This window comes from Dreissena polymorpha, chromosome 15 (genome assembly GCF_020536995.1).
Source record: "Dreissena polymorpha isolate Duluth1 chromosome 15, UMN_Dpol_1.0, whole genome shotgun sequence".
NCBI classification, from domain to species: domain Eukaryota; kingdom Metazoa; phylum Mollusca; class Bivalvia; order Myida; family Dreissenidae; genus Dreissena; species Dreissena polymorpha.
In genome coordinates, this window is record NC_068369.1 from 41,321,670 (window position 1) to 41,334,803 (window position 13,134).

The 13,134-nt window shown below is 33.5% G+C and overlaps 1 protein-coding gene across 1 annotated transcript; it reads left to right on the plus strand.

The window, feature by feature from the left end:
- Nucleotides 1-922: 922 nt before the first annotated feature.
- On the plus strand, nt 923-7,478 carry LOC127859708 (uncharacterized). The gene is made up of 4 exons (XM_052397216.1): nt 923-1,213; nt 1,451-1,600; nt 2,329-2,379; nt 7,456-7,478. Exons 1-4 carry the CDS (start codon nt 1,042-1,044, stop codon nt 7,476-7,478), a joined length of 396 nt encoding a protein of 131 aa, XP_052253176.1. The 5' UTR covers nt 923-1,041.
- Nucleotides 7,479-13,134: the final 5,656 nt, after the last annotated feature.

The window sequence follows — 13,134 nt, forward strand, 5'->3', positions numbered from 1 at the left end:
TTCAAGTGGCTGGCTATCAATAGTTCAATTTACATTTCATCGACTATCTTCTCATTGAGACATGGATGTTTTAAAGTGAATACACCCGCGCAAGCTGACATTCTTGGTATTGTTTACTCGTCGAAACATGCCCTTCAAGGACACTTTTAAATATCATGCCGTGAACGTCCATTAAGAACTTCGTTAACAAAAGCATGGTCATTAAGAGTTAGGTCAGTTGAAGTTTACAATATCCCGCATAAATATTTAGGAATGTTGTATTTTACAATATACTGAATATACATGTATGCGTGGTTGCGTGCTACCTAGCGTTAATCGTTTATTGTTTCAAATAACTGTATATAACTGTATAACAGTAGATTTACTTCATTTCCTTTGGAAAAATATTCGCTTTTCATGTAAAACAATATAAGCATTATTTTTAAAAAGTCCTGCAGTTTTTAAAATTATTAAACTATTTATAAAATTCAGTTTTCTTTTAAGCAATTCAGCTCATTTGATCTAGTTTGTAAGCGTTTCTAGCATATTTTGATAAGAGGGACTTGTTCGCAATTTGAAAGAAATACCTCTTGATTATGTTGTAACCCAAAGAATAAAAACGTTAAACGCTGACGCCCGACAGGTCTTCCAAGTTAAAGGAGACAGCTTGTGCAGACGTCCAACTCGAGGTTAAGCGGGACCCGCTTGATAAACGGTGCCACCGGCACTAATGCCTGTTCCCGACTTCAAAGATAGAATGGCCGGCCACCCATAGCGGATAGAGTTGGTCGTGTATCGATTCCTCTGCTTGCGACTCCAGTCCCTCGAAATCTGCACGGACCATCTGCACGACATAGTGGCGTACTAATTTTTTGAACGACCCTCCTGAATAAATCAGCCGCAATCACCATGATATATGTATATATTATATCCGTTTGAAGGTGATTGCAATTTTAATCAAGGTTGTCGCATAAAGATCCTTATCAGTATATTCGCGGTTATTTGATATCAAATATGTGAGCAGACTGCACTATTCAAACACAGTTACAGTAATAATAGAAAATGGACAATTATGCAATTTTTGGATTGGTTCTTGGTTGTATGTCTGCAATACTAGACCTGTTGGGGCTTGCTATTCCGTACTGGAATTATGTTGACGCCGGCTTTATAAGCGTTAACAAGGGACTTTGGGTAGCTTGCATCGGAATCGTCGGATGTGGTCCCATCCCGGACGGTAGTTTCATCTACTAAGCTGCGTGAATAAGTTCTAAAGAAATGAGTATTCGAGCTTTCCCTTTGTCTTAAAATATAGAAGTTCTAAAGCGGGCACCCAGTATATATTTCTTCTTGAAATAGCAACGCAATGTGTAATTTTCATTTCAATCAAAACGCATTAAATACCAACCTCTAGATATTGAAATAAACAAATACTATAAATACTATATACCATAAACATATATATATATTCAAGTTCCCGGCGAGTTGGTAGCAGTGCGCGCACTGATGGTTTTCAGTCTACTCCTGATGATTGCCGCTGTCGTCTGCTTCCTGCTGCAGAAGTTCATGATGAAGGACAAGGTTATCCTTACCAAGGTCGCCGCCTTTGTTGCCGTTTCGGCTGGTAAGATATGTTTGCTTTGGCACATAAATTAATTTCGTTACAGACGGATAAATACACGCTAATGAATTTATGTGTAATACGTTCTTTGAAATTTTGGATATTATTTTTTTATGTTTTTCAGTGTTGCGAATTGATAATATAGTTACTGTTTATGTTCGTCTCACTAACTAAGTTTGTTTTCTCCTCGTTACGTTTGGAAGAACAGATTGACAGGATATAGTTAAGACAGCCGAAAATCTTGCTGGACCCTGTTCTTTAAATTTGTAATCGTGGGTTAAATAATTACACAGCTTGGACAAAAACATCCTTCTCTACCGGAAAAAAACTTTCTATAAAGGCTACATTCTGTAGAACTGGTGAATAATATGTGCTTTTATTTGAGACTCTCTTTCACTGAGGATTACCAAGTTTTTGTGCGTTAGAAAATTACCAATTGTCACCATTAACCAGAAATAACCATTGATGTTACTTATCAAAATTGACAATGAATTTCATTAAACAAATAACCATGGTTTTCATGAATAAAAAACATCAAACCGATAAATTAAGCAACGGATTTTTTTTTTTCAAAAAAAAAAGTCTTGGTGATTACAGTACACATTTAAAACCTATCTAGAACAGCATAAGTAATAATATACGTTCTGGCCATATTGACCTGCTTACATTGCAGCCACGATACTTTATGTAACTTATAAGTCACTAATTTACGTGTTTGCTGTCTTGTACAGGCATTCTAATGGAGTTCGGAACGGTGCTATACGCTTTCAGCCCCAAAGTCAGTACGTCCATTATTTCCTTACACGCGGGGTTCGGTCTGTGCGTCATCGCCTCTTTGTTTGGTATATTCGGTGGGGTGTGCATGCGAAAAGCCACCTGAGTCGTCATTTGAGTGAAACTATTTCAATGCTGTGCATTTAAACCCAAACAATACATTTTGTCCAAATATATTATTTCTCATATAAAACTCATAGACTGAAGTTTGTGTTATATTTCTATTATTTCTGTGTGCGTGTGTTATTATGCACATAATTTTGTGTTCGTTTATATGACAATTCAAAAATATATTTAAATAAAGATGTTTATATGAGGTATTTATTTTTGTTAAAAGAGAAACATTTGCATGATATCAGCGTTGTTTGTCAGAGGATAAATGAGTTCCCTTCTGTATTTTTTATGGAATATTTTGTTTTTAATTATTTAAGAACATTTATCCTTCGGAGGGCCGTAGCCATAATTATGCCATTATTATTGCTGCGTGCATGTGCATGTGGCCGTCCTCTATTACACACCTTATATACGTAATCACAGCTGGCCGCGACATTACTAGACCTTGATAGGACCTCACCAGGACGTGTCCTTACTATATGTCGCATGAATATGGCCTTACCATGATTGTCTCATATACATGACCTTACCAGCATTGTCGCATGAACATGTCCTTACCAGTATTGTCGCATGAACATCACCTTAACAGCATCGTCGCATGAACATGACCTTTACAGCATTGTCGCATGCACATCACCTTAACAGCATCGTCGCATGAACATGACCTTACCATGAGTGTCGCATGAACATGACCTTACCATGATGGTCGCATGAACATGACCTTACCATGATTGTCGCATGAACATGACCTTATCATGATGGTCGCATGAACATGACCATACCATGATTGTCGCATGAACGTGACCTTACCAGAATTGTCGCATGAACATGACCTTACCAGTATTGTCGCATGAACATGACCTTACCAGTATTGTAGCATGAACATGACCTTAACAGCATCGTCGCATGAACATGACCTTAACAGCATTGTCGCATGAATATGACCTTACCAGTATTGTCGCATGAACATGACCTTAACAACATCGTCGCATGAACATGACCTTAACAGCATTGTCGCATGAACATGACCTTAACAGCATTGTCGCATGAACATGACCTTAACAGCATCGTCGCATGAACATGACCTTACCATGAGTGTCGCATAAACATGACCTTACCATGATTGTCGCATGAACGTGACCTTACCATGATTGTCGCATAAACATGACCTTACCATGAGTGTCGCATGAACATGACCTTACCATGATTGTCGCATGAACATGAGCTTACCATGAGTGTCGCATAAACATGACCTTACCATGATGGTCGCATGAACATGACCTTACCATGATTGTCGCATAAACATGACCTTACCATGATGGTCACATGAACATGACCTTACCATGATTGTCGCATGGACGTGACCTTACCAGAATTGTCGCATGAACATGACCTTACCAGTATTGTCGCATGAACATGACCTTACCAGTATTGTCGCATGAACATGACCTAACCAGCATTGTCGCATGAACATAACCTTACCATGATTGTCGCATGAACATGACCTAACCAGCATTGTCGCATGAACATGACCTTACCAGTATTGTCGCATGAACATGACCTTACCATGATGGTCGCATGAACACAACCTTACCATGATTGTCGCATGAACGTGACCTTACCAGAATTGTCGCATGAACATGACCTTACCATGATGGTCGCTTGAACAATACCATAATAAGATTGCAGCTTCCCCAGAACTTTAACAAATGTGTCAAGGGACATGACCTTTTGATAATTTCAGCACGACAGGGCTTGACCATTACTGCCCCATTTCAAGATCTTATCAAAATTATCGCATTACATGACCTTATCTCGCTTGTCGCTTAAACAGGATCTTACCACGACTGTCGCACGGCAGGACGTTACACTGACTGTCGCAGGTGCACCATATGTCAATGCTGGTCTATACCAGGCTGTGTTCCCACTGCAATAAGATCAAATATAGAGAGGTTATTTCAGTAATAGTAGCATTGGTTAAAAAAAACTATACATGATCTAGTAATAACTAGTTTTTACAAATAAGCTTTACATATTGATCATACATTTTTCTAACTTCTCATTTTATTCACTAGTATTCATATTTTCTACTCGGTAGAAACTATCATCGGCAAACGTTTATAAAATATAACCGATGAACGCCATGTTTGAAAATCATAATTTCTTTATCGCACTTCTGTAAGTTGTATAAGAGATCACATTCGATTGTGATTTTTCATTATGAAAAAAAATATTCTGACGATCAAAAGTTCGGACATAATTAATGTTGAATCAATCGAATAAAGTCGAATGACATGTAATGAGTATTGCCCGTAAACGGAACAAATAAATGTTTTATTCTTATTTATTTTTTACCGATTTATAATTAAAAATGATTATGTCACTGAAAATACCTATTAAGCAAGCTGTAAAAAAAAGGCCATAAATAATTTTTTAACAATGCTTTGTATCCTTAAACTTTTGAATGACCGGTTCGAGCAATTAATAGTAAACGTGGAGCGTTCTAGACGACAATACGATATTTATACATAAACATTATCATTTCAACACTTGCCTGTATGTTTAATTAAGCAGCTTCAATATACCCAGATTGTGTATCAGCAAATATGAATATATCATGCAGTGTTTGTCAGTACTTCTTAATTTTCAAACTTATCAAGCAGACCGCAGTTCAGAATTTAGTACATTGTGATTACTTCGAAAGTCGATTACTTACAAGCTTAATCGTTTAAGAGCAATTTTTTTAAGTGGTTCACAATCAATTCCAAAGTGTTTATAATCATCACTTATCTATTTTCGACTGGATATAAACTATCTGAAATATTAAGTTTTTCTAATTAGCAATATAAGCTCGTTTTTACAAATGGTTTCCGACATATTGGGATAAGATATCATTTATTGCATTTTTGCATGCATTCGCAACCTCTCTTTAAACGTGTGGTTATCTTTACCAAATGACTAGCAGACTTCACTCGCTATTCATATGCCATGTTGACCCTAATGTTTATTAATATAAATATATTTAAACATTGGATGTATTTTTTACCTATATAAGCAATCCTCGTAGTTACTCAAAATAAAACGACAAAAACAGAACTTTCCAAATTATTCAATCGTTTTATAATTTTCAGATTTTCAAATCGTCAAAAGATGCATATAATGGCTATTTTAGAGCATGGTAAATGGGAGTATTACTATTGATCACAAATGTCATAACTAAACCGAAAATTTGAGTACATGTATCTGAAACAACTTTGTTTTATTTTGTCGATTTACCAAAACGGGAAAAGGCCCCTTTTATGAGAAAATGGAGTCAATTTTATGCGGTTGTAATTGTTTAAATGATAAACACTATAGATTACCTGTATGTTGAAATGGGGCATATTGTAGTTTAGATTATTTATCACAAATGGCATTCGTTTGAATAATGAGTATTTGCATTTGAGGGTCACCACAAAACCTTTTCTTATTAACGTATTGCTGTTTCACAAAGTCAAATTTTCGAGACTGCAAATGCTATTAAATATGATTTGTCCTTTTCGTACAATAGCTGCGACAGTCTTGGTCCAAACATTTGGATGTCCTACCTGCATTAACAACGTGTGGCGTTGTTCTGACTTGTTTAGAAGGCTACTCTATACAGCTAATTATTTAAATTGTTTCATTTTTTGAATCATTCATTTTCGCCATAGTGTTCATCTAAACAAATATCGGTATCAGAGCTCGAGCTTAAACAGAACTTTAAAACCTGCAACACGCCAGTAGTTGTAGATTTTTTGTGCAACTGCTAGAAACAAAAAGCTTAATAACAACAAACTTTGTTTACTGTCAACTAGCTATGTTATAGAAATAAATGTCGCGCTCACGATTCTAACTCTTCGCATACAAACTACCGCAGATGACCAACAATAATTATTTCCATTCTAACAAGGCCGTAACTGACCATTTAGTATTTATCTTAGAATGACTCCTTAATAAACGTATTATTTCTTACGTAGCTCCGCACATAATCTGCAGCTATGGCTGTTCCGTCGATTATCGTACTCATTCAATTTTCAATTACCCATGCATATGCGGTGGACTTGGCGAGGAAACAAAAATTTGATTTGACACCGGTAACGATAAGGTTTTAATATATTTCAATCCGCCCGGGCAAATTTCGTACTATGGTTTTAGTTTTTACTATTTTAACAACGTAATTTTGTTCTATCTTTTTTAAGGTTAAACATAACACGTCAAAAGTTTGTTGGTTCCAAATAAGTTTCCATCCCGTTTTAATGCTTTCGGAGCTAAATTAGTTTTTACCTATCTGGACTACTTACGTTTAATAGAAATTAACTTTTAACCCTGAGTATTATGTTAATTGTGACAATGCATCTAAGGTTTCATCAAGAGATTCTGCATAAATGGACTTGAATACGAACAAATGTAACATACGCTGATGTGTAAGATTATTATGTCAACATCAATGTCATACGATTTAAAACTGTATAACATAATATAATATTTAACTAGTAATAAATACATTACCACAAACCTATTTTACATTATTTGAGAAGACTTTATAAAGGACAGTTGAAAGTTGTTTTACATTAATGATGTAATCAGTTAAAAAACGCCATAACTTATAGAGTTTTGAAGGATGATAACAATCGCACTCGCACAAATTCACACCATCTGCAACAATGCCTTAAAGTTTGGATGCAATACGTTGAACATTTGAGATGAACGCCTTCGGACAAATTCGAGGTTATGGACAGAGGGGTCTGACTTACGAACAAAAAAACGGACAGACCTTGGGACAGACGTTCATGATACCTCTAATACAACTTTCCTAGCTGTGCTATGATTTAAAAACGTGAAAAACGTATTATATCAAAAGTGTACTCATGCTACGCAAGTAAATGAATGTAACATATTAAAATGTCGATGTATTATGAGACTACCATTATGGTAAATTTAACTTTCAGAATTTTATACGACAGCACCTTAAAGACACACACCCTGACATAAAATGCATGTTAATCAATACATATAGATGCAATTTGAAAGTATGCACGATTGTCATTAAATGTATAGCTTATTTAGCAAGTTATTTATTTATTACATGTCGCTTTTAAAACCGAAAGTAGGATTACTATATGTATACGTCAATGTCGACAATCGCGATTATTTTTAAGTTTTAAAGCGCAAACTGACGGATTTCTACCTTGTAACCATCAGAAATATTATTATTGGCATAGATTAAATTAAATCTATAGCCTAGTAAGCAGGTAATTTATTATTTTTTAAACGGTACTGCTTTTAAAACCGAAAGTAGGATTTCTAGACGTATACGTCCATTTCAACAAACGCGATTATTTTTAGGTTTTAAGGTGCAAAAAAGACGGATTTCTACATTGTTATCACCAGATATATTTTAATTGGCATTGATTAAATAAGTTTCTTATTTATGCATAAATGCACTGCGCCATATAAGTTATTTCAATGTGTGTGGCTTTAAATGAAGTGTATTTCGAATTCTGAGAAACTAATTTTGACGACAGAAGACGAATAATACTAAAAGATTATCGAAAGAGCTTTACAGAAACGAAAGGTCACGGCGTCAATCCTGTTTAATAATTCCATGGTAATACTATGGAATTATACCGCAGTGATTCAGTGAACAGTTGTAAGATCAGATTGGACCTGGTTAAACAATGACACTGTTATTGTCAAATCATGAACAGATCACAACCGAAATCAAAGCAGGGTATGATAACGAACAATCGCGCATCACATCATACCGAAGACTAAAATCTTGTGGATATTCCAGAATCAGTTGCGGGTAACAATCATGGCATTCGTGGCGTTTCACAATTTGTGTACATAAGGCAAGAAAAGTGTCGTTAATTGAAATTCTAATTCTGATTATGTGAAAGTTATAAAGACGCAAGTATGAACTCATGGCACACCTAAATGAGCATTATATATTCTTTATTATACTGCGCATGATCAGGGCTGTTTTTGCGGTGTTGTTTATTTAGTAGTTAAGAAAGTGTAATGTTTTCCATTTGTTTATAGACATATAAACGAAAGTACTTATATAAGCTTGGGAATATTTTTTATTGTATCCACACAGGGAGGTGATACTTTGATAGCAATCTGTCGTTATTGGTTGGCTATACAAGTATGAGTATATGGTCATCAGTAGACCGTGTTGACTATGCCATTTTTTGTAAATGCTTGTACGGGTGTCGCAAGTTTTGAACGTACACTGTATTTATATTTGGAATTTAATCTGAGACTTTTTTCCCAGAGGAGTTCATTTATTTAACGCTTAGTAGGAGACAAAAATTAAATAGTTCTTACTCGAAACATTCCACAAACATTGTAAAGGAATTCAAATGTATAATGACGCATTTCCATTTCGGCATCAAGTATTATACGCCATATAACCAGCCACGTATGTGAGTCCTCACATAATGTCGACTTAGTGGGAGGACTAAAAGGGGCCTTTACACAGATTTTGGCATATTTTGAAGTTTGTCATTAAATGCTTTATATTGATAAATGTAAACATTGAATTTAAAAAGCTCTAGTAAAAATCAAGAATAAAATTAAATAAACGAAAAAAGTAACCCTTAGCAGAGCTCGAACCAGTGACCCCTGGCGTGCTGGAGTAAAAAAATTAGACCGCTCGGCCATCCTGCCATGCTGATATGACAATCGTACTTTATACTGTATATAAGTAATCTTCGTAGCTTTACAAAAATAAACGACTACATCAGAACTCTCCAAATTATTCAATCGTTTCGAGTTGCAACGCTTTATAATTTTCAGGTTTTTAAATCGTCAAAAAATACATATAATGGCTATATTAAAACATGGAAAATGTTTAGTATTACTGTTTCCTCACAAATATCATAACTAAAACGATAAATTTTGAATTTGAAACAACTTTTTCAATTTCTTCATTTTTTTTATTCAATAAACACCATATAATGTATACATGTACATGCATATGATCATAAAACACAGTGATACAACGAAGCAGCAATAATGTTCAAAACATGTTATACAATACATGTTAATATATAGTTTTTTCATCTTGCGATTTTTTATTTAAAAAAAGGGATTATATATATATTTTTTACAGGTGTTTGAAGAAAAGAAATAGTTTTGAATATGAATGAGTTGCATAACGTGGGTAGAAAGCATACTGGAGTTGTTTATGAAAGTTTAATGTTTTTCCATTTTTGTTCAAATATGTGAAGTGTGTCATTGTTAAGGGCAATTTCTTTTTCAATTTCAATCTTCAGTTTTAATTAATTAATAAAACAGTTCATTGTAGGTATTTGATTTCTGTATTTCATGCTGAATATAAAATATTTAATTAATATAATTATGTAATTAACAGCGTTTTTAACCTCTTGTATTTTGAAGGTAATTACCCCCAAACTGATTTCTAAGAGAGATAGTTTAACATTTAATTGTTGTTTCTCTAGAAAGGATGACACTTGATTCCATAAAGGTTGAATATGTTTACACTCCCAGAAAAGGTGTTCTATTGTTTCAATATGTTCACTACACATATCACATAGATTTGTGTTGGATAGGTTGCACTTAAAAGATATTTATTTGTAGCTATGATTCTCTGGATGTATTTATATTGAAAATTTCTCAAAATGCTTTCATTAGTTGATTTATATGGCATGACAAATATTTGTTTCAAATTATATTCTTTTTTCCCATGAATGTTTTGCCATTTAGTTTGAGATTTAGAGACTTCGGTAGGTTTTTTAATTTGAAGTGCATAAAATATTTTGTTTGTTTTGTTTTGTTTCGCAATAATATTTTCTACGAAAGTTTTTTGAGTATATGGTGTGTTGTTTGTATTGGTAACAGTTTTAATATGTACGGGTATACTTTTGATCAATGTGTAGTACATAAGGAAATTACTTGTAGGTATTCCAAATATGAATCATAAGTTATCAAAAGAATAGAAGTCGTTTATTCTGTAGTCGTATAATTGATCTACATATTTTATGTTTCGTTCGTACCAATTTTTATAGAAAAACGTTTTATTATTAGTAGTTATGTCTTTATTGTTCCATAGAATGAATTTACTGTTTACTTTGGTTTCTGAATTTTGAGTAAATTTACACCATGCCGATAGAACATTCGATAGAAATATGTTTTTGGTGGAAATTTCGTCTTAGTTATTGTTGTCGATATTACATTCAAAAAGCAAGGTGTCACCATATGTTTTAAGGATTTTATGGTAGAATAATTTCCAATTACTCGTATTGGTGTTATCTAAATATATTTTGACCCAACTGCACTTGATTGCATTCAGGAATGAATCTATATCCGTTAGTTTGATACCTCCATGTTCTACTGATTGAATTAATTGAGTTCGCTTTATTTTATCGGGTTTGCCGTCCCATATGAAATTAAATATTTCTGATTTTATATCTTCAATTATATCATTTGGTGGGTTTGGGAGAACGGTTAGTGTATAAATTAATTTAGGGAGTGCAAACGTTTTCAATACGGTGTTTTTTCCGATTAGTGTAAGTTTGCGATGCTGCCATGATTTTAAGCAATTTTTAAATTTTTGTAATTTAGGCAATATATTTTTTAGAATTGTTTCATTTTCATTGTTTGTAATGGTTATTCCTAACGTTGTTGCTTCATCTGATGTCCAGTTGAATTTCAATTCTTTTTTAAGAAGAATATTTCTTTGTTTAAATTTACCTGCTCGTTGCACAGTACATTTACTTTGGTTTAGTTTAAGACCAGATGCCTTTCCAAAAAGGGTTAGCGATTCTACAAGATTATTGAGTGACTCACTACTGTCATTTAAAAAATAAGTTGCATCGTCAGCAAATAGGGACTGTTTAAAATCTTCGTCGGGTTCTAGCGTTATTCCTTTTATATGTTTATTCGATTGGATATAGTGTGATAGATATTCGATGCATATAATAAATAGCGAGGATGAAAGTGGACATCCTTGTCTTACCCCTCGTTCGATGTTATAACTGTTTGAGAAAAAGCCATTGCTAATAATTATACTGTTAATATCGGTGTAAAAAAGTTTTACCCATTTAATGATACTTTCACCGAAATTCATATTTTCTAAGCAAGAGGACATAAACGAGTGGTCGAGTGAATCAAAAGCTTTTTCAAAGTCTGCAAAGAATATGAGGCCAGAATTATTTGGTTGGTTGAAGTAGTTTATGCAGTTTTGTATCAGACGTACGTTTTCCCCAATGTAACGACCTTTAATGAAACCAGATTGTGATCGTGAAATGATTGATGGTTATATTTTTTTTTCATTCTGTCTGATATACTTTTTGTTGCAATTTAATAATCATTGTTCAGTAAACTAATAGGGCGCCAATATGATAGAGATTCTAAGTTTTTTCCAGGTTTTGGAATGAGTGATATTATACCTTGTTTTTGTAGCGTAGTTAAGTTTTCGTTGTTAAATGAATAGTTAAGTGAATTAATTAGATGTGTTTTTATATCGTTCCAGAATATTTTATAAAATTCGATTGTGATGCCATCAGATCCTGGTGCTAATCCATATTCATTAAGTAATCCATCACACAGTAGTTTTTCCTCTTGATTTAAAGCATTATGTGTATTTTTAAAAAGGGTGTTATTTTCAACATGTTTTCGTTTATAGAGGGTTTTGAAAAATAATCGTTGTTCTTCTAGTATTTTAGTTCTGTTTGTTATGTCTTCGCAATTTACTTCTAATTTGTGTACAGTTTTTTGTTCACTTCTACGTTTCTCGACCTTTGCTAAGTACTTTGTATTTTTTTCATTGTGTTCAACATGCTGTGCACGTGCTTGTTGTATTATTCCATTAAGATGTGTATGATATATTCCTTCTAATACTTGTTTTTTTTTATGTTATTTCATTTTCAATTGCGTTTGTGTCATTTGTGTTTGTTTCATGTTATTGTTTTTCCAGTGTTTCAATTATTTTGATGGTTTCAGTTTCAAGTCTGTGTGTTTCTTTTTGTTTAAATGATGTGTATCTAATCGTTGTGTTACGTATATTTCCTTTAATAGTTTCCCATAAGGTGTTTGGGTTCGCGTCTTTATTATTTTGAACTGTATTTAATATTTCTTGTTTTTTTTTTTGCGTTTGATATTGTGTATCAAGTAAGACGCTGTTGTTAATTTTAAAGTATCCTGGGCCTCTTTCAGTGTGTATTTTGTGCAATTTAAGTTCAACTAATGAGTGGTCAGTCATAAATCCTGGTTTAATATTACATTTGTCAATAATATTGCAAAGAGACTCCGATATTAAAAAATAGCCTAATCTACAAAATATTGTTAGTTTTGTGTTTGAGTGCCACGTGAATTTGCTCTCGTTTGGATATATTGTACGCCAGATGTCTATCATATTGTAGTTTTCAAGTATGTTATTTAAAATTTTTCTATTTTTAGGATGAGTATAAAGGTTTCCATTCTTTTTGTCTAATAATGGGTTAAGAACAGTATTAAAATCAGCACCGACTATAATGTTTTTATCTTGGTTATTAATTATAAAGGATTGTAATGTTTCGTAGAATCTGGAATCATCTATGTTAGGGCCGTAAACATTGATTAATGTTAATTTTGTTTCGTGTATTTTGATATCTATACTTGCT

Coding starts and splice junctions, on each gene's coding strand:
- LOC127859708 (XM_052397216.1), top strand. CDS start 1,042: ATGGACAATTATGCAATTTTTGGATTGGTTCTTGGTTGTATGTCTGCA. Junction 1,601..2,328: donor CTTTGTTGCCGTTTCGGCTG/GTAAGATATGTT, acceptor TGTCTTGTACAG/GCATTCTAATGGAGTTCGGA. Junction 2,380..7,455: donor CGCTTTCAGCCCCAAAGTCA/GTACGTCCATTA, acceptor TTTAACTTTCAG/AATTTTATACGACAGCACCT.